Consider the following 27,031-nt stretch of genomic DNA (forward strand, 5'->3'; position numbering starts at 1 on the left):
GACACCCCAAGCAGAAGGTTGCTCAGTTGTGAACATGCCAGTTTGTTTGCACTCGGGGAAAATATCTTGTGCTGTATCATAACCAACTTCATGCAGACTCACAAAAAAACAAAACGCAAAACACTGATGGTGTCACAGAACATTACTACTTGCTGCATGATTTTCTGAAAGTTGCCACAAAATTTCGTACTTTCGACAACAGGAGAAGGGTGCAGGCGAGCAGTTAGGCAAGAAAGGAGACGACATTTCAGAACTATTATCTATATAGAAAAAACTATTCAGATTCTATTCACTTTCTGAAGAAACTATTCAGATGCGATTCCTCTTGTGAAGGAACTATTCGGATTCCACTGGCAATCCAAATTTTGCTGTTCACACAGCTCTAGTCGGAAGCTGTAGTTTAACGTGTACCAGTTTGCTCAGGACAACGTGATGTTGAAGATGCTGTGGAAGTGGCTGCTCACCATGTAAGACGATCATGCTTTGCCGTTTTTGACTCCTGTTGTGCTCTTGTATTTGATGAACCTGAGCAAGTTGGTCTTTGCTGTCATCACAACGGGGTATTGACTTCCTAGGCTTTTCCTACTCTGGTTGATCTGCAACAAGACGTGCAAAATGCAACTTCATTTTTCTGTTCACTGAACACATTCTAAAGCCATAAAGGGCTAGAAACAGTCCAAGATCCCAGAGTGCACACTTTACTGAACATGCTAAAAACCACACCAGCTGCACAACGATTAACAACCAATTAAAAGCACGTCGTTTCAGAGCTCACATGGGCTTGCCACCAGAAAGAATTTCAGCATTCACCCGTTTGCTGTTTACTGAACAGGGGACATTCCAGAATTGGGCCAGGGAAATTACTGCATCTCTGTAAGTGTCAGAACGCACAGTGGGGCTGGCCGACTTTATGGGAACGAAGACAGACATGGTACAAATACAGGATATCAAAGACATGGATGAGACAAGTTTTCAACATGTGCCTATACCTGGGCCTCCATTTTCAAAATTAGTTGTAATTAAATTGAAATTGAAGAATTTTTAAATTGTTGGCCAGCACGAGTGGGAAAATAATACAACCGCCCGCAACTCACTCCTCATCTGTGATCCCTTCTGCCCGATGCCTCTATTCCCACAGACACCTTAGTGCCCAGATACCCACGACTCAAAATCGACCAACAAGAGTTCGCCATGATTGATTGATTGATTTCATATCACCACACCATGCATGCTGGTGCCTTACCTTCGTCTTGAACACGGGCAAAATCTGCCTGAGCTTTGGCACCAATTCTATCTCCCTACCAACAGAATCTGTGGAGTCCTCGCCGAATACGTCGAATACTGCATCTAGGGCTTCAGCAACTACACCGATGTCAGAGTCCTTGAGGCACACCTCGAGCAGGTACTGTCCTACTCTCTGAAACAAATCAATGAAGGAATGAGTTTACTGTGCCCAAGAATGGCCGCACTGGAGCCTTTTTGTTGACGCACCATAAAATTACAGTAATGCACATATAGTATACAGCGACACACGTTAGTTGTATAAAGGAAATGGCAGGAAGGCGATAATCCAAGGCACTAGCAGGTTAAAAGATATATATACAACCAGATGAAAAACATATGGGGGACATAATAACAAAATGATAGGGAAGAGCAGTGATGAGTTTGTGAAGAGAGTTAACTACGTGTAGTTAAACTGCTAGATAAACTACCTGATTGTAGTTAAAAAGTAGTTATCAAATCAACTACTTGCAAAAATGTAGTGTGCAACTGTAACATTAGCATGTGCAACTGCATTAACATATAGCATTTGATATTCTACGAATTTTATGCGATTTCTTACACATTATTAGTTGCACGGCCTTATTCTTGTTCCGTTCTACCGGTAGCCCCATCTTTTCGTTAGCTCTTTCTAAAGATGGCTGCCGCGATAGTACTCCTCCCTCTCTCGTAGTACACCGTGGTGTTTCTCCAAAACTCGGAATATCTCGCAACTCTAGATAATACCGTTCAGCCATTCGTGGAGGAACGGGACTCAACTGACCTTGAGCACAGTGGGAGGATGAGAGTCCCTCAAGAGACAGGCTAAGGAAGCCATGATGTGGACAACATTGAGCCTGACGGAGGCCTCGGGGCAGTGCAGGCCAACCTGGGCCATCAACCGAAGCTCCTCCTCTGACACGCTTGGCAACGCAGGTGATGATGATGATGATGGGGAAGAAGTGTTCGACTGCAGTGCCAGTGCAGAGAGGAGACTCTGCAGGACAGAGCGACACGCACTTGTGCTCGATTCCAACAGTTCCATGTCCTCTGCGCCTACGGGTGGAGTGGAGTGAAATGAGGTCACAAATGTCACAGAATTTATTCATAAATACAGTCTGACGTTTTGGAGAATTTTTATTAATTATTTTTATGAATTAAAAATTAATTATTTAATTAATTTTTATAGATTTTTTATTTGTTAATTTTTTAAAATTAATTAAAACTATTTTTTAAATTAATTTTTTTTAGAATTTTGTGATCGTCATGATCGCAGAATTTTTTTCCCTAAGTTCTGGAGATAAAAATTGGGTAAATAAAGGTGTGCTCTAAATTTGTGCGAAAATCGGGTACAAAAACTTCCAGTATACTAAATGCGGGTAGGCAACGGGCTCAGTTACTCACACTAACTGAGCTGCTTTGGTACAAATGTTGACGGAACCGGATTTGCTGCCAAGCAAGTTAGTGTGCGTTCCTACAGATGTCTCAGAGAGAGCAATTTGACTGGTATAAAAATCGGGTCTTACCATAAAGAGGCAACCTTCAATATGGGTTGCAAAATTCAGAAAAAATTGGGTTAAACTCTAAAATTTCGGACTCAACAGATACCATATGGGTCCACCTATATGTGCATTCTATACTTTCTCTACAGTCGTGCGCAATGTGAACGAGATGCTTTCCATGCTGCCATGAAAATCTTTCCGTTGTCCGTCCTGTACCATCTTGTCCATCTTCTATTCGAAAAAATACTATTCTATACGAATTTAAAGTTTCAGTTATTCGCGCAGCTCTCCCTAAAACACAAGTCTGTAAACATGGGTGCAATGTTCCCCCAACAGGACAAAGGGCCAACCTTTGCTGAGAAATGCCAGCTGTGCCAGACAGGTCCACGTGCTGCACAGTCCAGTCACACCACCGAGATCCTCAGGCACCAGCAGTTGGACCAGATTGGCAATGCACAGAAGGGAACGACACTGTACTGCCTTCACCCTGAATAACAAAGAGATGCTGATTTAAACGCACGCTGAATAATTAATGCAGGCTGAACGAAATTTATGCCACCTGAGTGAATACAGCGTAACCACGCTCGCCTGCAGCATAGCTAACACACTTTAAAAAATAAAACAATTAAAAATTCAAGTGTCAGTGCGATAATTACACGAGAATAGGCTTCATCTGTCCTACACTACGGTGGCTGTCCAAAAATTTTGAATACTGAAAATAGGTAGGCCTGACTTTTTAGGGTTAAACCCGTATCCGCCCGATATTTACCCCCCGAACGAAATCTGTAAAATTCGGGTTTAACCCGAATCTACACGAAAACGTCCGGGTCGCGTGGCACACTCATAAGCGTGCATTAAAATAAAGTTTGATAACATTGCTAAACATTAGTTCCATGTTAAGACAAATTTTTATTTTAAAAAAAAATCACCCGAATACACCCGAATTTCTGACGACAAAATATGCCGTAACGGGATTTAACCCGAAAACACCCGAATTTTCAAATGAAAAATATCACCCGATATTTACCCCCCGAATTTGGCTAAAAATAAAACCCGAAAAAGTCAGGCCCTATGAATAATTAATGCAGGCTGAACGAAATTTATGCCACCTGAGTGAATACAGCGTAACCACATTCGCCTGCAGCATAGCATACACACTTTCAAAAAAATAAAAATAAAAATTCGAGTGTCAGTGCGACCATTACACGAGAATAGGCTTCATCTGTCCTACACTACGGTGGCTGTCCAAAAATTTCGAATACTGAAAATAGGTTGTGAATTGCATTCGAACAGAATCAGATATTCGCTTCATAAGTATTCGAAAATTTTGAATATTCGCACAACCCTACTATTTAGAGTTGCTGAATTGTACAAATAATATTCATGCAGTACAATAACTTTGAAACACCAAATGCACGCTGAATGTGATGTGGGTGAGGGCTTGGGCAGTCAAAACCTACAGACCTACATTATGGCCCCAAATCTGATTTGGGACAGTGGCGCCCTCGCGCGGACGACATCATGGGAATAGCCCGTACACCGTAAATGTTAGTTTGTATTGGAAATTTCGAATTTTAGCACACCCTTAACCATGAATTACATCGAGTCAGCGTACCTTGCACAGTACAGAACCCACCTCCTGGTTCTTGGAGAACATTCACTCTGCGAATATGCTCTAACCAGCTTTACCTACGTTCTTTCGAGATACCTTTTAGGGATGACAGCCGTCTGAGGGAGCTCTTTCAGGGTGGCTTCCACTTGAGCGTCGATGGGGTTCACATGGTTCATGACCTTGCACACGAGATTGTTGCTCACTATGGCTTCGTGGGCCTCACACGGCATGTTCAGGGGAACCTGAGGAAAAGAGATCAACAAAGGATTATAGCTAGAGCCTGAAGTTTCAAGGTTTAACCAGATTCTTGCCTGAGTTTTTCACATAAAAAAAAATAAAGAAACCGACACTGAATATTTTTGTTTAAGTTTAATTTGTACAAGCTTTCGCGTGGACGTCCATGCTTCCTCACGTACAAAGTGAAGTGGTGACACACATAAGTATGCGTGTCACCACTTCGTACTTATACTTTATACAGTCAAACTCCTTTATAGCGAACACCTTTTTAACGAAAATACCACTACAGCGAATTTTTTTACAGTCCCGTTGGAGCCCTATAGGTCCAATAATGGACATCCTTTTCAACGGAAATACCTTTACTGCGAATTTTTTTCGCTGTCCCCTGAGTTTCGTTGTAAAGGAGTTTGACTGTACTTATGTGTGTCACCACTTCACTTTGTACCTCAGGAAGCATGGACCTCAATGCGAAAGCTTGTACAAATTAAACTTAAACAAAAATCTTCAGTGCCAGTTTCTGTATTTTGCTTATGTGATCTACAGTACTTGCCTCCCCTCTTCGTATACGCTTCTGAGTTTTTCACCCGAAATTGAAGGTTGCCTCTTTAAGGAGAAACCCAATTTTTTACCCGGCAATTTTGCTCCCAGTGAGATGTCTGTAGGAATGCATACCAACTTGTTTGGCAGCAAATGCAGTTACACCTCCATTTGTGCCGAACCAGTTCAGTTGATTTGAATAACTGAACCCCAATTTATCCACGAATTTAGCGTACTGAATGTTTTTTTCACTCGAATTTGCGTAAGTTTAGAGCACACGTTTATTTACCCAATTTTTACTTCCCAAATATAATAAAAAAATATTTCCAGAAGACTTCAGGCTCTATTTATATAGGGCCTGACTTTTTCGGGTTTTATTTTTGGCCAAATTCGGGGGGTAAATATCGGGTGATATTTTTCATTCGAAAATTCGGGTGTATTCGGGTTAAATCCCGTGACGGCATATTCTGTCGTCAGGAATTCGGGTGATTTTTTTTTTGTTTAATAAAAATTTGTCTTAACATGGAACTAATGTTTAGCAATGTTATCAAACTTTATTTTAATGCACGCTTACGAGTGTGCCAGGCGACCCTGATGTTTTCGGGTAGATTCGGGTTAAACCCGAATTTTACAGATTTCGTTCGGGGGGTAAATATCGGGCGGATACGGGTTTAACCCTAAAAAGTCAGGCCCTATATTTATAGAGTTTCATGTAACTCACGAGAGTGCCAATGTGCGTCGGACACAGCCACTTCAATGTTTATTCACATAATCATCACACTCTTTAGCCCAAAAAACGTAGCACTGATGAGAGGGGTGCACGTAAGGAACACGGGCGTGAAAACAAGACATAAGTGGTCAATATGGAACGACGTGATCAATGTGTTTCGGCAGTATGCTACATAACAAGTTTCAACATGCAGAGCCAAGGTCTCTACAAAATTGTAGCCTCAAAATTCCCTGACTTTTCCAGGTTTCCACCAACTGTTTCAAGTTAAAGTTGCTAAATAAGCTTCGCTTCGGAGTTGTGACAGTGAGTTTCAAGGGAGAACAGGGGCGCCATCTTGTTTCTGCACCACACCAGCGCCATCCCTAGTTTAGGATCAACGATGGCTAACGTAATGCTCCCCGAGGGATATGTTGTATGACCATGTATTGTCCCATGTATTGTCCACGAGAGCATTCCGAGAATGTCGAGGTGAGCTCAAGGCTGTCAAGTTATCTAGCCTGATGAGCTGCTTGCAACACAAGACAACAATTCAGAGCATGGTCAATGGATGGCGTTGTAATGCTAGCTGCTGTCCGATTACTGCTGTCTCGTACCTGTGTTGTGTGCACGTGCGTGTGCACATGAGAAGAAATGAGTAGGAGAGAATGTGAAGTGAGTGAGTGCATGTGCCGATGGTCGAATGATGCCCCTTGGTAAGTTACGGGAAAGCAGATGCCGGCGCAGCATAATTAGAGCCCGAAGTTTTAGGGTTTTACCCGATTCTTCCCCGAATTGAAGGTTGCCTCTTTAGGGTGAAACCCCATTTTTACCCAGCAAATTGCCCTCACTGGGATGTCTGTAGGAATGCACAAACTTACTTGTTTGGCAGAAAAATTCACTTACATCACCATTTGTACCAAACCGCTACAGTTGGCTTGAATAACTGAGCCCGATTTGTCCCCGAATTTAGCGTACTGGAAGTTTTTTCACCCGAATTTGCATGAATTTACTGCACATGTTTATTTACCCGATTTTTACCCCCCGAATGTAGGAAAAAATATTTCCCGAAAATTTCAGGCTCTAAGCATAATTGATTAATGCACTCGACCGACAATCGAGAGAGGCTTTTTGATGACTGCCATATTTCAATTACTCCTCCACAAGATGTAATGCAGTAGCACCACTCATTACCAAAGTGTGATTCATTACAAGTCACCCCATTACCCCATCTCTGCAGTTCAGTGACTATTTTTGGCTTTGCTGCACCCATTACTTGAAATGAGATCAACACTCACCACTTGCGACGAGTCCTCGACATCCATGACATCCTCAAACCCTTCCGAACTTTCGTCACTCTCATTTGAGTCGTCAGCAGCTTCAGATCCTCCTACATTATCAGTTCATGCACGGCATCGTCACATCTGTATCACTTATAAATAGACCCTGATGTTTTAGGGTTAAACCCGATTTTTCCACGAATTTGCACCCCGAATTGAGGTTCACCTATCTAGGATTAAACCCGATTTCTACCTGCAAAACTGCACCTAGGCTAGGCACCTCAAGGCATCGACATACTAGTTTCTCACAAAATATGCGACTGACCCTTACTTCTGGCGCTCTGGATAAACGGTACAGTGAACGTTTATTCTACAATAATGCCCGATTTCTCCCCGAACTCAGTCTGATGGTAATTTTTCTGCCCGAATTTGCACGAATTTTTGACATCAATTTATTGACCCGATTTCTACCCTCCGAATTTGGAGAAATATAAAACCCGAAAACTTCAGGGTCTACTTATAAATGAAGTGCAGCTTGCAGAAACGTGCTGCAGATACAGAGAGCAATCAGTAGAGCCTGAAGTTTTGGGGAATTTTTTTTTAAAGTCTGACAAACTACAGCTGAGCACCTGGTTTCAATGCATACTATTGCTTACGGTTCAGCAATAAGGACACACTTGTGCTTAGTACTTACTCGGCATTATTCGATTCGCTACTATTCGAAGATTTTTTCTATTCGATTCGTATCTGATTCTAACCAAAAAATCACTATTCGCACAGGCCTAGTGTGATCCCTACGTACCGTCTCCATAGCAGAGGTTGGAGAGGATTTCCAGCGCTGTCTGTTTGGCCATCAGAGAATCCAATTGAGTGTTCACTTCTACTTCTAGGCTTCTTTCCTGAAAATAGTTTGCCTTGGTGACTTGAACACTGTTATCGGCGACACATCCTTGAGCTTGAGCAAACAGGGAGATGAAACAAACACACGACAGCCCCTCATAAATCAGCAACGATAAGTTTTAATGCACGTGAGAACTGAGATACGGGTTGTGAACGAGGCTAACAGAACAGAAATGAAAACAGAACGCAACGAGGCTTGTCGGGTGTAACAGAGTTAGGGAGGGCAGTTAACCCTTCCGAGAGGACAGCACAATACAATTACAATTACAATTACAATAAGGTTAGTGAAGTCCTTACAAGTTACAAGTCCTTACAATATTTTAGCGAATTTGTGTGATTGAAACTTGCCGAAGAATCTGCAGAATTTCACGTGGCCTCAAAGCCCACAAACATTTGAACTGTGTTTGGTGTTGCTAGCATGCTCCCGTAACTTACCGGGAGTCATGCGTAGATTGTACAGCAAATTTCCATCACTTAAACCGCTATCTATTCTGAGGACGCCTTGTGACAAACCTTCTTCAAATCCTGCGTCATCACCAGAACAAAAGGCTATGTAAGCCAACCTAGTATATCCTCTTCTCAGAAGGGTTAATCGCAGTGCCTAACTCAGTCATACCCAGCTAGCCATGTTGTGTTCTGTTTCATTCTTGTTGCTCCAACTGTATTGCATTTCTTGTGCGCACTGAAACTTGTCTTTGCTGGTTCATGAGTGGAGCCTGAAGTTTTCGGGAAATATTGTTTTCACAATTCAGTGGGGTGAAAGTCGGGGAAATCAGCACGTGCTCAAAATTCATGCAAATTCGGGCTGAAAAGCTTCCAGTATGCTAAAAAACGGGGAGAAATCGGACTCTACCGCTCAGACGGACTGTACCGGTTTGGTACAAACAGTTATGTAATTGCGTTTGCTGCCAAACAAGCTAGTGTGCACTCTCCCACAGATGCTTCAGTGAGGGCAATTTGCGGGGTAAAAATCGGTATTCACCCTAAAGAAGCGACCTTCAATTCGGGATGCAAATTCGGGGAAGAAACAGGTTTAACCCTAAAACCTCAGGCTCTAGTTACGAGTCTGTCACGTGCGTTTCGTCCCGTTTCCTGAAACTCAACCATATGTTGCTGTCTACACAAATTTCCACAAGCTAGCTTGCACTCTCCTACTGTGTTCATCCACGGGCTACATTTCTCCCCATTCTTATGTTTGACATGCGTATACTTTTATGTTTAACTCCAGAACGAATGCGAACTCTGCACAAGACCCAAAGTTGCAACTCCGTCACATGCCCTATCCGTACAATGCTGTGCAAGTGCATTTTTCTACGATACCATGATCAACAAGAAAACAAAACGACTCACACCTATAGCGAATTCTGCGAGCCATTGCAGTGCGGAAAAAGTTTGATCGTGCATGTCACACTGGTCATTTCATCTGGACATGTGTCACGTTTCATTGGCCACTCTGTTTGTTTGTACACTGAACTCACTCCAATGGAGTACACTACACTACATGAAATGAACAGGTGAATTTTCAATTAGATAGCAAGAACTACACCTACTTTCTGATCTAGTGCATGCGCATCGGGATGTTTCTGCTTTCTTTGTACCTATAGAAACAAAAAACGGAAGTACACAAGTCAAGCAGACGACGCTAAAACTCTTGAAACTCTGTGCAAAACAGAGTTTACACACATCACGCTATGGCACTTTGAAGACGTTTGTTCAACTGACCTGATCAGCCCGTAATTTACACAAGTATATCGTGTCAACACCTTGTTGCTACGCACGATGTACAACTCCAGTCAACCTTATTAATAACACTGGGGAAAAAATTCGGTCTCATTTCCCAGCGCGATAACAGCCATCCTTGGGGCACCGAGAGAACGTTAACTGAACAAAATCCTCGCGTCAGACTAACAGAATAATTCTGTTCAATGAAGGTTTCCTTGTGGCCTCGAGGGTTTCTGTAATCGCACTCAGGAACGAGACCACATTTTTTTCCCAGTGTTATTATTGAGGTCGATCCGATCTGTACCACATCACTGACACAAACTCTATTAACACTTGATTGAAAACATAAAAGAAGCAAAGAAGCAATACAGAGCAGTAACAAACCAGTGACTGGTGCAAGTGATGCGGAGTTGCGGGCCCCACACCAGGGAAGCCAAAATCTCCATTTTATTTTTTTCTTAAAACCAAACCAAACCAGGTGAACACGACAGCTAGCAGTAAAATGTGGAACGCTATACATAGAATGCAATGCATGGAACACAACGCCTGGTGTTAGCAACAGTTACAGTCGACCCCTGTTTATCCGGACTTTGCCGTTCCCGGCGAAATCGTCCGGATACCGGGGCATCCGGATAAATGAAACGACCGAATAGAAACGTCCTACAGAGCAAGGTTTAATTAAAACACAGCAATCTCGTCAATGACAGCTGTTACATAGTAGTGTAGGCACTCGATTCCTGCAAACTTTTGCTAATTGCATAGAGTTGAGCCACGCTGTTGCGCTGCTCGAAGAATGTCAGTGCGGACGCAAAGTGCCAATGTCGGAGCCTTGTTTCTCACTGGCGTCATCGGCACCGTCTTGCTGCACATCATCGGAGGCAACAGCAGCAATCACACTGTCATCAGTCATAGCTGCGCACGCGTCATCATCCTTATCAATGCCAACGTAGTCAGAAACCGCAGCATCATCTACGGCAGTCACAGTGAGCCTCTGCATCAGGGATCGCAGCTCACCTAGGGGAATGTCTTCATCGGCGAACGGAGTTTTCCCCTCTAGAACCGGACAGTTACTCCAGATATTTCCAAATGACTCGACTGGTCAACGTGACCCAACACCCACAAATAGAAAAGGGGGTCATCGTGCACGGTTGTCTCCCCTACGGAGGAATGTAGGTCGCTAACGTGTGACGGGAATAACCCCAACGCAGCGAAAAGGGTGACGAAGCGGGGTCAGTGTGTCCTCTTACTCACGGTAGTCCGGATAACTGAAGCTAGATTACAGGAATTTTCGACTTTCGTTTCCTGGAATTCTTGTCCGAGTCCGGAAACTGAAGTCCGGATAAACGAGAACAGAATACATGGAGGAAAATCCGTTCCCGTGCCTTTTGTCCGGATACCGCGGGATCCGGATAAATGAAGTCCGGATAAACGGGGGTCGACTGTACAATGGTGGCTGCATGCTCAGTTTTTTGCAATAACTCACTTGTACGTCAGCCACCATTTGTGTGAGCCCGCTGACTGTCTCGACGACTGGCAGGGAGAGTGCCTCGGCCACTATCGTGATGACAGAGGGCAGCAGCTGAGGTGGTTGAGGTGAGTCATCTCCTTCCGCAAGGTTGACGAGGATACCTTCGGAAATGTTCGGTATATACTAGCCAGTAGGAGCGCGGCAACATATATTAAAAACAACTGGAAGATCATATAAATAATGCACAAAGGATTAAATAAAATTTGGATTGTTATAATATTTATTATCATCCCTTTTCTCACGGGAATGACGTTCTTTTTCCAGAGAGGGAATTCAGGCACACTGTCAACATCCAGCATTATTCGATCAAATAAACTGTCTTCCCACTATTTTGCGTGGAATTTTTCATACTGTGGTCAGCAGTAAACAAGGAATAAAGTGACACTGCAGTTTTTAAATCGATTGGGAAGGATGGAATCATCCCTTTAAGCCCGAACTACAGACGAGAAATTTATAGATATTTTCAATATTCCTTCGGCAAAATCAAGAAACAAAGCGAGGGGCTTCACCTGCGGAAAGCACTTTGAGCAAGACAGCAGACGGTTCCTTGGAGGTGCCCTCACAGAGGGCATAGAATGGTTTCACTTCCTTCAGGGCAGACGACAACTCGGGGTTGTCTTCCGAGACAGCATGGAGGCAATGCGCTGCACACAGGAGGAAGAAATGTGGTGTCATGTTCAAGAGGGGATGCTCCGCACTGATGACAAATCAATGGCTACTACAGAGAAAAGGGGCAAGGGAGGCAATAACATGAAGGAAACCCAAGGCAGTGATAAAGAGGGGACAGACAAGTCTTCAAACACAGCAACCTATCAGTCACTTTGTGCATTAAGGAGCACTAAAATGCAAAAAAATGAAAAGAAAAAAAAAAAAACTCTCGTCAGATTAAAGTTCAAGTTTGAACAATCACTACGCAACCAAAATTATTTTACCTCGTCCTATATTTTGTGTCACAAAAACTCTGTCGCTGGCAGTGGCCAATCGGATCCTCAAGACGGAGGAGCGGCAGCAGCCAATCGGACAACAGAACACGTGCTCGAACGTAGTGTGCCCGTGGTCTATGTACACCGCTTCACGTGTCTTATAAATTACTAAGTTCTATAAATAACTTTCTTAAACGGGTTGGGACACTTTCACATATGTGGTTCCTTATATCTTTGGGCACATTGTACTGCACACCAGAATACTCAGGATAAGAGAATTATTATTCCTCTACGTTTCGTACTCGGCGAGATACAATCCCTCGGGCACACTCCCGAGCAAAAGCGCCGATGTCACAGAGCTCAGAGCTGCGTCCGCTCCCATTGGCTGTCGAAAGCACGTGATTTCGCGTGCGCTACTTCACTGGCGCGTTATTCGCGGTGAACGTTCTCTCCTATTCCACACGCTTCTTCTTCTTCTTCCTCTTCTTCTCCGCTTCCACACGCCTCTACGCTGCGTTACTAGAGCCCGCAGTTTTAGGGTTTAAGCCGATTCTTCTCCGAATTGAAGATTTCCTCTTTAGGGTGAAACTGGGTCATATTTTTACCTGGCAAATCGCCCTCAGTGAGACGTCTGTAAAAATGCACACTATAATTTGTTTGACAGCAAGTGCAGTCACATCACCGTTTATACCAAACCAGTACAGTGTGAGTAAATTATTTCTCGCCGATTTCTCCCCGAATCTAGCGTACTGGAAGTTTTTTTCACCCAAATTCGCATGAATTTAGGGCGCATGTTGATTTACCCAATTTTTTAACCAACGAATTTAGAAAAAAAATATTTCCTGAAAACTTTGTGCTCTATGTATTACCCTCTTCGCTATGAAAATTTCAATGCAAAGAGTCACCTTTTGCATTTATCAGGGGTGACCCGGGCTGACCCATCACAACCCACAGACCACATTATTTCGTTTCAACGGTTGCACTATTTGTTTGAAGCAAAACCACTCCGCACGTACACTATCCGGCAGAGCAACTATCTGTTGCACGAAGCCAAGCGATAGTCGCGGAGTCGTGCGGAGAGAAGAAAGGGTTTGGTACGATTTACATTGTAATCTCTTAACTGAATGAAAATTCTGTATAATATGCCCACGACGAAATGAACGTCTATATAGTCTTTAACATAATCTGAAATTAACTTCTGGTAGCAGGTTAGTGGCCCTTTAAAGCACCGCTGTGTTTGAGAACTTCTTGCCTGTCATATTGTTCTCCTTGTCTCAGGTTTGTTTTACGGGATTAATTTGGGGTGTTGGGGTGTGTACAAACTGTAGCCTTGAAATTCCCGACTTTTTCAGGTTTTCACCGACAATTGCTTGTGAGGGAACTTGATGCTAGCTGCTATGTTTTGCTACAGACCCCTCATTGAGCAGAACATTTATTGAATATTAATCAGGCTGTCCTACTATTATTAAACGTCCTACTAGTACTATTTTATCTTTGCAGTTGTCGTCGTCTGTTTGATTTCCTTTACCCCGTGTCCGATCCTGCATCTTATCTTTGCATCTTATCTTCGGAGGACCGTTGGAGGACCGTTGTCACATTTGCAGTCAAGACTACCACATGACGTCTTTAAACCAAGCAGCGTCTATGGAAGTACTACGGTAGTACAGTAGAATCTCGACGACACGAATCTCACGGGGTAGCGGAAAAAATTCGTATCAAACGAATTAAACAAAAATAAAAAATTGAGGCAAGAAAATGGACAGTGACTGTTCATTTTCCGTTTTCACTGTCAGTGAAAGAGGTCGGTCGTAGCGCTCTTGTGTCTCCGTTGCTGGTCAATGCTGACCAAATACGCAAGATGATTCAAAAGACCCAGCACGTGCTTTCCATCCACCCGCGAGTCGCGCGACACTGTTCTAAAGCGAGCTTCTCCTGAAGCACGCAGGCGTTAGGTGAAGCCGACTTGCGGAATGGTGGCGCGTAAGGCGGCAACCGCATGGAGCAACTTTTGCCAACTGAATCGGGCCAACGGAGCGCCAACTCAGCGGGAACGGAACGGTATCGAAGCTTGCAACCGCATGGAGCAGAATGTCCACGTTGAGGTTGTCATGGTGAAGCGTCGGCCTAGCGTTTACCACCGCTTGTTGCACGCGATGTAGCAATGCTTATTGTAGTAAACTGCTGTACGTATTGTTTAGTAACATAAATGATATTTTAGCGGTTCTTGAAAAAGTACGGTGCTAATAACATCTAGAAATCAGGTGTTTACAAGAAATTTTGAGATACGAAGAGAATGTTGGCTTATGAGTGTTTCTAGCAATGCTCACTAAAGAAATATCAGACTGCATTTTTATTACCGTTATCTCCTCACACATTTCCGATTTGGCATGTGCCACAAATAACATTTTGATGTTTCATTTAGTCACCTTCGTCTTGCACACACCTTGCCACCTCCTGCCAAAGGATATGTTTTAAGTTGATGTCCTTATATACTGAACAAGTTTAACGTTCCAAAGGGGTGGCCTCTTTGAAACTTGCGATATCCACGTCGAAGTCCGCGCGTGTCCTTCTAGGAGGCAGGGCGAAGAAAGCAAAGCCCGAAAAAAAAAAGAAGAAGAAGCGGTCACAGGCATGATTACAGGTGACTTTGTCACGTGCTTGTGGCATTTCCTGTGAAGCGTGTTTTCATTGGCGCACACGGTTCCGTCGGGTGGTGTCACTTCCTCTCCTCAGACTAAATATCTATCCTTGGCAGAAACCAGCTCATCGGTCTGTCGTCTATTGTTCGCTTAGTAGGTCACCGTTCCTTTCAAGTTCTGCTGCCATTCAGTTGGCAAAAGTGCTCCATGCGGTTGCCGCCTAATATTGCCAGAAGTTGTCCTGATATGTTCCCTCCACGTTGTCTGGGTCGCTGTTTTCCGCCAGAGCGATGTCACACAGCTTCGCGGTATATTGCTGCGAGGGGGGTAAAAAGGTCAAAACAGAGATAATGTGAGACGGCTCCCGGCCATGCAATCCCTTCGATCTTATCTCCTCTACCACCACCAAAGGGAGGGTCATTGCTTGCATTGCGCAACATGATGTAAGGGAGTTCGTGATGAGGATCGCCCTCCCTTTTCGAAAGGAGCAGCAGCGTGACCCACGCGCTCTCGCGTCACGAGGGAACGACCTCTGTCGCATCCTCGGCTCGTTCGTATCATCCGTAAAGGCAAGATAACGCGTTCGTATCATCCGAACTCGAATACATGGGAAGAGTAGGCATTCCGGCCGGGACCGGAAAAGAATTCGTATCATCCCGAAATTCGTATCATCAGTGATCGTACCATCGAGATCCTACTGTACAACGGAAATGGTACAGACTTGAACATTGAACAATTGAAATGAAAAATTTTAGACTTTGTCCATCTGTGTTCTGTTCTGTACTTCCCTAGTATCGGGGGTTTCAATACATATTACGAGAAAATATCCACGATAATATCCAAATATCTATGAAAATATTCCATTGAGTAACTGCATGTATGCCTCTTGTACGTCGGCATAGAAGGCTGTGTGGGGTGTGAACCAGAACTACAGATATCAACGTGACACAGCCCCCCGAAAACAGTTACGGTTCTCCTCACCAACTGCAATGGCAATTCTGTGTCCGTACTTTGTAACATCTAGGCAGGGAAGTAGAACGTCCAATAGCCTTTCACGGTTGAAGATAGACACTGGTGTTTCCCCGCTCTCACTGCGGAGAAAATCATTACAACATTATTGCATAATGCAGAGACTGAATCAGCACTTATCAAAACCACAATACCTCACCAATGGCCTGAATTACAATTTATTCCAAGGATGGTAGTTGATTAAATAACCATGATGATGACTGGCATGATGTTGACAAAGATGCCCTTTCAACCAGTAATATCGGAATGTACAACCGTCAAAGTCTGTCAAAGTAGGCTCTATAACACTTGCACACTGACTCCTATATTTGCAAGAACATTTTGGATAAAATACTGCTAGTACTTCCATGGGGCATGGAGGAATAGGAACAAACTAGCATCAAACAGATTCATTGAACATTCAATTGAAATTTTACCAGAATTTAGACCACAATTGAGATGGCAGCCTTAAAGTAAGTGTTCTCATTCAAAAGTATGAATATACAAGCAACAAGCTGCTAATGTAAGCCAGTGAGGTTCACATTCGTGCATGTGTCGAGGACCCCTTCTCAACTGCAGGACGTGATGGGGGACCCCATTACGGTCCCCAAAAGGCAGAAGAGAGCGACAGGTATGAGCACAAACAACATAGTTGACGCTTAAAAACTGAGATACCTTAGTATTTTTTATTGCACAAGTAGCAATGAAGGAATGATCAGCCTGTGAACACTGGTCTAAGCCATTAACAGAAACTATCTATCTGCTCCCTTACAGTACCTTTCAGCCAGAAAGGACAGATCCTGCGTATGTGACGGTAAACTCCATTGAGAAAGCAAAACCTTGCCTTAAGGCAAGATGTGGGCCAGTCCTGGTGAGTGTCATACATGTTTGTATCATACATGGAACGCTGTGTTATTCCGTGCTGATGATAGCACACCATGAGAAACGTGAGGCACACTCACCACAAATTCCACAGCAGATGCACGGCTTCGTAGAATATCTCCGACTTTGAATCGATTTTTGCTTGATCCTGGCAGGGTTTCCACTCTCCACGATACTGTAAATGATGTTTCCAATAAGTAGAGTGCCGATAAATATGCACTAAAAACTCAAGAAATGTGCATGCATCTATGGACTAAAAATCCTCTAAGTACGCAGTAAAAACCATTGATATACGATGGAAAGTAATTGTTATGAGGCTGGACCACACAAAAGGACCAACACAACACAAGCCTCGAGTTGCCTGGGGATAAGAACAGTCGAAATAAAGCAGACGTCAAAAAAGCTGTCCGGCTTTTTTGACGACTGCCTCATTTCACGTGGATATATGCAATGTTTTCAGCTCTGTGTGTGGCATGAAAGCAATGCATGGAGTGCATATCTGGCACAATTTGAGCATCTTGTTAGGAATCAGATGGTAAAATAAAGCAGTCTACATTAAAGTGCGTTATACAGGGTGTCCCAGCTAAGTGTATACAGATTTTTTAAAAATATATATAACACTTTTTCCAAGGTCAAATCAATTGCAATATAGCATATGCTAAAGGGCACTCCCTAGCAGGGCATTAGCAAAGTCCAAAGGCATTGTCTTAATTAACTTTCATTAATTAACTTGTTAATTATAAAAGCTACAAAGTTGTCCCAACGAGAACATCTGTTCCTTTCGGTCACCTGATATCGTAGCCGTTTCCAGAACAAAAATCCGTTCGATAGATCGCCCGCAAAAAATTCGTGAAGGAAAGCCATTTTTTTCTTTATTTTGTTCATTGCGCTTCTTAGACTTAGCTTCTTTCCTTCATCCCCAATGTGAGAGGGAGAAAGAGCACACTATCGCCTCTCGCGTCCTGTAAAAAGATTAAAAGGAAACAGAACATGCAACTCAAGATAAGGCCAGTTCCGATAGAGTCACCCGATACATTTGTTTTTGTTTTGTTTCCGCAAGTTAAAGCTCATCTTCGACGCATGAGGCGGCACTGTGCTCCTTCCCCCTCTCACGTTGGGGATGAAGGAAATACGCGTCTGCGAAGATGCGCAATGAACAAAATAAAGAAAAAAATGGCGTTCCTTCACTAATTTTTTGCGGGCGATCTATGGAACGGATTTTTGTTCTGCAAACGGCTACGATATCAGGTGACCGAAAGGAACAGATGTTCTCGTTGGGACAACTTTGTAGCTTTTATAATTAACAAGTTAATTAATGAAAGTTAATTAAGACATTGCCTTTGGACTTTGCTAATGCCCTGCTAGGGAGTGCCCTTTAGCATATGCTGTATCGCAATTGATTTAACCTTGGAAAAAGTGTTATATATATTTTTTAAAAATCTGTATACACTTAGCTGGGACACCCTGTATGTGATTGTCTCTTCTATGTTGTTCCTGCCTCAGAACATCAGTTCTCTCATGTTCAACATTTGCCGCTTGCGTTGATCCCTGTCGTATGAATGTGTGTATGAGTGTACAGAAATGTAAGAGTGAAAGGAGGCTGAGTGAGAGAGAGTGACTGGTCTGTCCCTTCAGATGACGCACCCTGGAAGTCGCTGAGAAGGCGTGTTAGCTTAGCTCAATTGGTAGAGCCCTGGACCGGTAATCCAGAAGATGTGGATTCGAGTCCTACAGCTGGCTAACCTTTTCAGTGACTGTCATCTTTTATCGTTAATTTCTTAGGCAACTTGAGGCCTTGTATGTGATTGTCCCTTCTATGTTGTTCCAGCCTCAGAACATCAGTTCTCTCATGTACATCAATCATGTTCTATTGTGGCCTTAATATTTGTGAAGGATGGCCTCTAGCCATGCCGAAAGTAACAGAACCTTCCAATATGAAGAACAAAGGTCCCACTCTTGACCATGAATATGAAAAAGTAAGCATTATATACATGTGATATATGTAATAATGTGTAAAATACGCATGTATATATGCACCATACAACCCTTGTAATCGGTCCAAACGAAGTGGAAACCAGGGCACACTCTATAGAGAAGTAAGTGTAGTATAAAGTAGGTCGTGGTCCAAACGTGCTTTTTAACATCCAGAGGCAAAGCCATATCAAGAAGAAGAAGACGAAAAAAAAAGAACCATGCATTCTTCCATGGGCACAGTCACCCTTTCAGTCCCGTGGAATGTTGAATCACCCTTGCAATCCCCCCATCGCTTATCACATTCCTTATCTGTGAAGAAGCAACCTACAGGTCTGACCTGAAGGTCGCTTCTCCGCAGATAACGGATGTGATAGGTAATTCTTCGGTACGCTTGAGAGTTTCGAAATCGAGGCGCGCACGTTGTTGCGCTCGCTTCGTGTCACGTGTTACACTTTCGAATACGCTCTGCAAGTAACCGAGCGTTCTGCGCATGTCTCCTCTCCCGGTTACTCCACTCGGGAAGCCCCATTGGCTACGGCGGCGCCCTCTCTCTTCCCTCTCACTGCCTCCTCTCATGCGCAGAGACGCAATTGCGAACGAGGAGCCTGGAGAAAAACTCCACGCAGGGCATACGCTGTGGGAAACATTTCCGACGGGCATTTCTCGACACGCTTTACAACTTTCGAATTCACATCTCGACCCTAGGACGAACAATTAAGAAGTTAATTAATCAATGGGTCACCACGGAAAAATTCGGGATGTTAGAACGCGCGATTCCGTACACTATTCCGAAGTTTTCATTAATAGCTGCGAGGGGAGATCGACTTATAGAGGCGACACCGTCACCTTTCTAGTGTGGGATAACACGCTGGCTGATGCTCGGAGTAGATGGTTCTTTTCCATAATTATTGCGTATATATTCACCGGAAGATCACCTGTGCCACGGTGGTACGATACTGGTCGATTCCCCAATGCTCCACCTACACTGCACTGAATGCGGAAAATAAACGTGTAAAAGCAGACGACGCTAGGAAGCCACTCACACTACCGTAGTTCATCGTTTCTCCGCAACGCGCCCACAGCGTTCGACCTCGTGGCGAATAACGCAGTTTTTTTTGTTTGTTTCGTTTTGTTTTTTACATTCCAGTGCACGTTAGCCTGGCCACCCTGTATACCTGCTGCTAGGTCCTGTGTGTACGCATTTTGCATAGTTGACAACAGCAGAAAGTTTGTTAGATTGTTTATTTCGCTGCCCCTTGAATTTTTAACACGCACACATACATTATTACGCATCTAGTAAGTACACCTTCTAAAGTAAATATCGAAGAGCCACCGGTGTCCAGGCAGCTCAAGAAAATATGCAGAACACGGAACTGACGATGAGCACATTTGAAGAAGAAGAGAAGAACAACAGAAGAAGAACAGTCTCTGTTCGAAATATCGGCGGCTTCTGTCCTGAGGCAACTCCCTTCCTAGATTTCTACCGGTTCGCTGGATTTCTACCCATCTACATTTGAAAGAGGTGTTTTCAATTTTTCGTAATATACTAAGATAAGACCAATCTCGAAGTCGAATATTTTTGGCAAGATTTTTATGCACAGTAACCGTATTTCGTTTACGAAACGAGTTTCATTTCCGAGCTGCAGCGTCTGCCATTCCTGAGGTATATTGTCAGGTAGCGGAAGAAATACTATACTTTATGCTAAGTTACACAGTAACTGCACTCGTTGTGAAGTGCAAATGAACAATACAGTCTGTTAAAGAGTTGTAACATACATTGGGGAACACATAAAATGCATGCAAAATCTCCCATTGATTCAATTATATTCCGATGAATCGTTCTCTTCAAAAATATACATGGTGTTGACCTAACATGACAAAAAAAAACGTATTAAAAATTAACTAGTCTGAGCATTACAATACAAAGTAAAAAGCAACGCCAAAGTCCAATTAACTGTGATTACACTGAGGGAAGGTAAAACGGGTAGCAACACTTTATTACAATTAAAATGAACAAGGCTTTCGTGCAGCGCCTGCACGAAAGCCTTGTTCATCTTAATTGTAATAAAGTGTTCCTACCCGTTTTACCTTCCCTCAGTGTAGACTGAGCATTATGAGGTCAACTCTATTTATTTCGGGGGAGACTTTGCGATGACTTCTGACCACTTTTATCAAATTAATATGCGCGAGAAATTGATTTTTTTTTCAATTGATCTCCAAAATTTGCCAAGTAAATCTCACTTCTTTTTTCTTTTTTTTTGTACAGACGAGAAACGCGCGTCAGATTTACCCCATCGCACTGTAAAACACATTCCCTACTGGTCTGGCAATACGTGGGGGAAAAAATGTGAAAACGTCGTTTCGCGGCGCGCAAATTGCCGGCCGAGGCCGGTTCCCCGTGAAATTAATGCAAAATACGCCGAGAAAAAAAAAAACGATCATCCGCCCCGTTTCCTTCTCGCTCTTCTTTCAGGTAAGTTTGCGTTGAAACCACGGTCCTTTGATACTCCCATAGTATATCCCATACTTTGAGATTTCAGACATTCCCAAGAGTATCAGAGGACCGCGTGGTTGAAACTAAAGTTACTAAATAAGCTTCGCTTCAGAGTATCGACACTGAGGTCCAAGGGCAGAGCCGTTTATAGGGAGAGTTTGGCCATTAGGAGGAGCCTAACTTAAAGCGCGTCATACGACGTCACGGCTAAACGACCTCCCTCGTCGTGCTCTATTGTTGTCCCGTCGTCAGCTGGTCGCCGACGCCATATTGATGCTGATCGTTGTTTACAATCCACGGAGAGAAGACACGTGCGAACTTCTTGCTTCGAGAGCCTTTCGTCCTTGAACTCTTTCAGTTCGCCAACAAAGCCCCCCTTATCACTAGGGCGAGTGGGTCATAAGCCGGTTATTCCTGTAGATTACATTCAGCGCGACCACGAAGCTGCGGACCAGCTGGAGGACAGCATCAATATGGCGCGGACTAGACGGCTGATAAGCGGATTCCGCTCGGATTCAGGCTTTTTGGGCGGCGCAACGATGGCTCTGACGTCAAAATAGGCCCCAGCCATGAGGCGGCAAAAGATCAAAGAATGGCCAAACTCTCACTATAAATGGCTCTGGTCCAAGGGAGAGCAGGAGCGCCATCTTGTTTCCGCGCCACACCGGTACCATCCCGTTGAGGATAAGGGACGGCTCACATAATGCTCGCTGTGGGATGGAGAATCGTGTACGTCTGTGGTGCGATAAACCATGTATTGTCTACCAGGGCGTCCCGAGGATGTCAACGTGGGCTCAAGGCAGAGCCATTTATAGGGAGAGTTTGGCCATTCTTTGATCTTTTGCCGCCTCATGGGAGGAGCTTATTTTGACGTCAGAGTCGTCCTTGCTCCGCCCAAAAAGCCTGAATCCGAGCGGAATCCGCTTATCTGCCATCAAGCCCGCGCCATATTGATGCTCTCCGCCAGCTGGTCCACAGCTTCGTGGTCGCGCTGAATGTAATCTACAGGAATAACCGGCTTATGACCCCCTGGCCCTAGTGATAAGGGAGCTTTGTTGCCGAACTGAAAGAGTTCAAGGACGAAAGGCTTTCGAAGCAAGAAGTTCGCACGTGTCTTCTCTCCGTGGATTGTAAACAAGGATCAGCATCAATATGGCGTCTGCGACCGGTTTACGACTGGATAACAATGGAGCACGACGAGGGAGGTCGTTCAGCCGTGACGTCGTATGACGCGCTTTAAGTTAGGCCCCTCCCAATGGCCAAACTCTCTCTCTCTAAACGGCCCTGGCTCAAGGCTGTCAACCTTGATGAGCCGCTTGCGTGTGAAAAACGAGCGGAAACAAAATGGCGCATGCTCGCTCTTGGAACTCAGTGTCGATACTCTGAAGCGAAGCTTATTTAGTGACTGTGCTGCCGAAACCATGCTGCCGTTCAGCGGTAGCTTGGGAAAGGGAAAGGGAAAGTGAAAGGGTAGGTACATGGCCTCCTCGCATCGATTCTTTCGGAGATCTGGGCGGGGCCGGCAATGGACCTTTTTTTTCTTTTTTTTTCTTCTTTTTTTCTTTTTTTTTCACATACGCGTCGTATCCCAGTGGCTCTCCAGGGAACCACTCTTGGAGCGCGTCAAATCCGCGTGAGTAGCACAAAGGACCAAAACCGGTCCGGAATGTTTCGGTTTTCGCATTTTTTTTCCCCCGGCTATTACCATAGCAGTAGTAGATCTGCTTTCCAATAGAATGGGGTAAAATCCGGCATGCGCTTTCTGTTTCCGTTAAAAAAAAAAGAAAATACGGTAGGTTGGTTTGACAAATTTCTGAGTTCAATTGGGAAGACTGAATTTCTCGCGAATTAAATTGGATAAAAGTGCCCAGAAGTCATGGCAAAATCTCCCACGAGGTAAGCAGCACTGACCCCATAGGGTTCAGACAAGCAGATCTTTAATAAGTTTTTGTTTGTTGTTGTAGTTTTGTGTTGTTTTTTCGTACGTTCCGTTCGCAACCAATGACACGCGACGCGCGTTGAATTGAAGCGGCCGTGTGAGCGTGTGTGCGGCTTTTTCTGAACTACGATGACCAGGGGAACTCACCCTCTGAATGTAGCACAGAAGTAATTATCGACACCCTGTATTCTTTTTCTATAAAACTGTTAAGTAGGCCAGTAAAATCCACCACGAGAAGTAATTCACCCCACAGACTCACAATTATCGCAGAAATTGAATTTAAAGTATGCCGCAAAAGGCAACCGTGCGCAATTAACGGTGGTGGAGAGCAGTACCAGCCTGTGACGCTGCACAGTCCGCGCTCGTTGATTGGTTGAGAGTGTCGCCTGCTAGTCAGCTATTCAGAGCTCTGAAGAAGCATCGCCTATAGAGTCACTAAATAGGGGTACACAGAATCGCATTCGTTCCCAGCGCTGGATGCCACCGTTCGGCGTCCGCGATTGGGCCGGTCGTGTCACGTGGTTTCTCTTTCCAAGACCCCTCCCATGTCCATGATCACCCATTCAATTACTAATCGCCCCGAGGGAACAGGTTTACCCACTACAAAAGAAGAAAGCCCTCGCGCACGAAAAGAGGCAGGCGCTGGCCTCGACTGGCCGCGCTGACGTTATGACGTCATAGGGCGGCCCTCTCCTCCTCGTTACACGTACCCCGGGTAGCGAGTCGAGAGTGAACGACCACGGCTGGGTTTGTGGACGTCTTTTTCTTTTCTTTTTTTTTTTCTGTGAAAAAAAAAAGCTGTCGCGTCAAAACTTTCTGTGGTGTTCGGCAAATTGACTGTAACTCCGTACGTTCCCGTTCGCTGCTAGCGTTTCACTCTGAGGAAGCAATGCGCCGGAGCGATGTTCTATAAACTTTTGTCCGGCGCTGTACAGACCATCGATTATGAAATAAAGCACATTTTCTCATTCTGTGTGATATTATGGGTATTTTCAATCTCTTTGAACCCGTTGAAGTATCTCAACCGTTCCTAGGGTAGTTGGTGATCCGCATCGACATCAACCAGTTTAATGTCATTGAAATCACGACTATCGTAAGAAATGGCATTCGGGACCCGACTAACATTACACATTATTGTCATTTTTTCTGCCGGGCACGGGCACATGACATTAAAAAGGTGGTGTCCGGACAAAAAAAAAACGCAGTTGAACTGAAGGTGCTGTCGGGATAGTGACTGAATGACCCAAGCAGCACAATGTACGGAAAGTCGAGTGCAATAGGGGTGGACAGAATGTGTCTTATCAATGTTCTTTAGCTTCACGAGTCTGCTCAAGGCCTTCCACTTACCCGTCCACCCCTATTGCACTCGACTTTCAGTACATTGTGCTGCTTGGGGAAATACCTGTAACTGGAATATTTCAGTTTCAAACAGTCGGAAACATCAGAAACTGAATTGAATCGGATTTTGCAGCCGGCTGCGCGCTTCCGCCTTTACAGACCATTTCAGAAAATCCCAGTGCTCCTTGCGTACGCGTTGCATCCTGGGAGTTTACTGGAATGAACCGTCCTTCACGTTTCGTTTTCGCTGACTTTGACAACCTCGTGGACAACCAGCCGAGAGAGAGAAAGAACCGAAACAGTTTGGAGACGTTCTCCTCCTTTGTTATCAGCAAGTTCCCATAGTTCAGAGCGGCGCTGAGCTTTCTTGGGATTTTCTGAAGTCGTCTATTTAGGCAACAGTGTGCGGACTGACGTCATTGGAGCCGATCATGAAGGCAGGCTGTCCGTCACAAAATGCGGTCTTCCGACTCGCAATCTGTTGCCGAACAGTCGCTTGAAGCATCTCCGTTCGTGCTTTCGGTGGTATATAGGATTGTGACCCGCTCGGCGACGACGTCAGCTGAACGATTGGGAATCTCGCAGGCAATGCCAATTACGTCACCGGAAGAGGAAGGGAAGGGTGGTTTCAACCGGAAGCCAGCAATTGGTTCTGAATTCGACGTTTTTCATGGTTTATGAAAAAAATACGAACGAATTTTCCGAAATTTTTTTGGCGTTTTCTTCCTAGAAGGCATCTCCCAAGTGGACATCACATCAACTCATAACTTAAAAACCCGAAACTGGGGTACAAAAAACGACAACACAGACAAGGTCTTGTCTGTGTTGTCGAGTTCCTCGGGGTTTCAGGATCTATATCACCAGCTGGCTTGTTACCTCTCCATCCTCTCGTTATCACATTAACTTTATAATTCCTTATTCCTCGTGGATACCACTTTTAGGGCTACAAAATAAAAACCAAAACAATGAAAAGAATGAGCGCGACATTCGCATGAACCATTTCTTTTTTTCCTCTTGAACATGACGAACTCTCCTTGATGTACAACGATCTTGTCTTATTCACAACAAGCAATAAATCGACAATGGAACAAGACACGGTTGCTTGGATATGCAGAAACGTCAAAACCACAAAAACCCACTCGCGAGACATAAAGCGCACGCGTCGAAAAGTTTTGGCATGCTTCATTTCGTAAGCGACGTGTGCATAATTTTCGCCAACGCTTTTCCGTCGTCCTGTCAAATATCACCTCCAGCGGGAACGAGGTTACAAATCGACCAGATGCCGGGAAACGTCGCACGGACGAATGCAGAAATATGACACCCCGGGCACCCCCAGCCACGCTCCCGCTGTTCGCATATTTATACACTTTCCTGCAACCGGTCCCACAACTAAATAAGCCAAGCCGAGACTAGTTGGGACACCGTACACCTTACTCAGGTGCGGCGACAGTTAGCCCTCTCCGGGGACACCCAAGAGAGGGATATGCAAGACCAGAAATATGGCGTATCCTCGCGGCAGCTACTAAAGCCAGCCACCCCTTTTCCAACTTTAATGAACTCCCGCGGGCCCCTCGGGATTGGCTGGCGCCAGGTCGGTAGGCAGCGCCGCCTGGAGACCACGGCGGGCATTAGTTTGCATAAATTAGTCTCCGCTGTCTCCTCGTCGGGGATTTTAGCCTTTTTTTTTTTTCACTCTCTTTCCCTCATAACGTTAGGGTTTCTGATGCGCACTCAGGCATTCACTCTAGGGATATGAGGGTAATGCAAATATATATGTTTTCCGCTTCTTTCTTTCTTTTTTTTAAGTGGCTAAAGAAGAAGTGATGTTAGTGCACAACAGACTTTCTTCTTCCAGGAGTGAACAAAGTCGCCGGGGAATCGGGATTAAGGTCCCTTTTAAGGAGTATTAAAAAACGACAGCTTTCTCGAAACGCCACTCGAGGGAGCCGCGCTCGTCTCACATTCCCCCTCTCCCTCCTCCCTGTACAAATGAAAAGTAGCGCCCTGGGAACGAGCGTGAATTATTTGTTTGTAATGTAGAAGCCGCTGCGGCGCTTCTCGATATTGTAATCCTTGCACGCGCCTCCGAGATTCATTCTTCCGAGTTGCTTTTCTTGTTTCGACTCGCAGATCGCACCATTCGTTTGCAGACGACAGGTTCGCATCGTTTGCAGGCGACAGGTTCCCATCGTTTGCAGACGACAGAATAGCAGGGATCGGAACCGTTATTTTCTTCCGTTCGGCTCGAGCATATTGGTTCGGTTCGGGTTCAGCTCAGCAACAGAGCAAAATATCGGTTCGAACCGGCTTAAACCGGTTCAGAAAAGTAAATTTTGAGCCGATTGCGATGGGTCAAAGGCAAGCACATACATACGATTCCCAACTGAATGAACGCAATATTTGCACTTGGGTTGTAGTTTTGTTTTGTTCAGTTTCGGGACCGAATTTGTGTGCCAACGCGGCTCAATAGACCTCACCACGTTTATAAACAAATGACGTCACAGTGTTTGACAGCGCCACCAATTTGGTAGAGTTGAACTACGCTGGAAG

At 44.5% G+C, this 27,031-nt stretch overlaps 1 protein-coding gene across 1 annotated transcript in view; it reads right to left on the bottom strand.

The window, feature by feature from the left end:
- Window positions 1-27,031, bottom strand: part of LOC135395992 (HEAT repeat-containing protein 3-like) — a 37,857-nt gene that overhangs the window by 819 nt on the left and 10,007 nt on the right. The window contains exons 3-14 of the mRNA XM_064627075.1: window positions 16,817-16,911; window positions 15,828-15,937; window positions 11,794-11,928; window positions 11,240-11,385; window positions 9,585-9,632; window positions 7,937-8,048; window positions 7,153-7,244; window positions 4,471-4,616; window positions 3,113-3,249; window positions 2,045-2,316; window positions 1,244-1,417; window positions 465-596 (exon numbers count right to left, since the gene is read on the bottom strand). Coding sequence (XP_064483145.1) covers window positions 477-596; window positions 1,244-1,417; window positions 2,045-2,316; window positions 3,113-3,249; window positions 4,471-4,616; window positions 7,153-7,244; window positions 7,937-8,048; window positions 9,585-9,632; window positions 11,240-11,385; window positions 11,794-11,928; window positions 15,828-15,937; window positions 16,817-16,911 — 1,587 coding nt within the window. The 3' untranslated portion in view covers window positions 465-476. The remainder of the gene's footprint in view (window positions 1-464; window positions 597-1,243; window positions 1,418-2,044; window positions 2,317-3,112; window positions 3,250-4,470; window positions 4,617-7,152; window positions 7,245-7,936; window positions 8,049-9,584; window positions 9,633-11,239; window positions 11,386-11,793; window positions 11,929-15,827; window positions 15,938-16,816; window positions 16,912-27,031) is intronic.

Source organism: Ornithodoros turicata, chromosome 1 (assembly GCF_037126465.1).
Source record: "Ornithodoros turicata isolate Travis chromosome 1, ASM3712646v1, whole genome shotgun sequence".
NCBI classification, from domain to species: Eukaryota; Metazoa; Arthropoda; class Arachnida; order Ixodida; family Argasidae; genus Ornithodoros; species Ornithodoros turicata.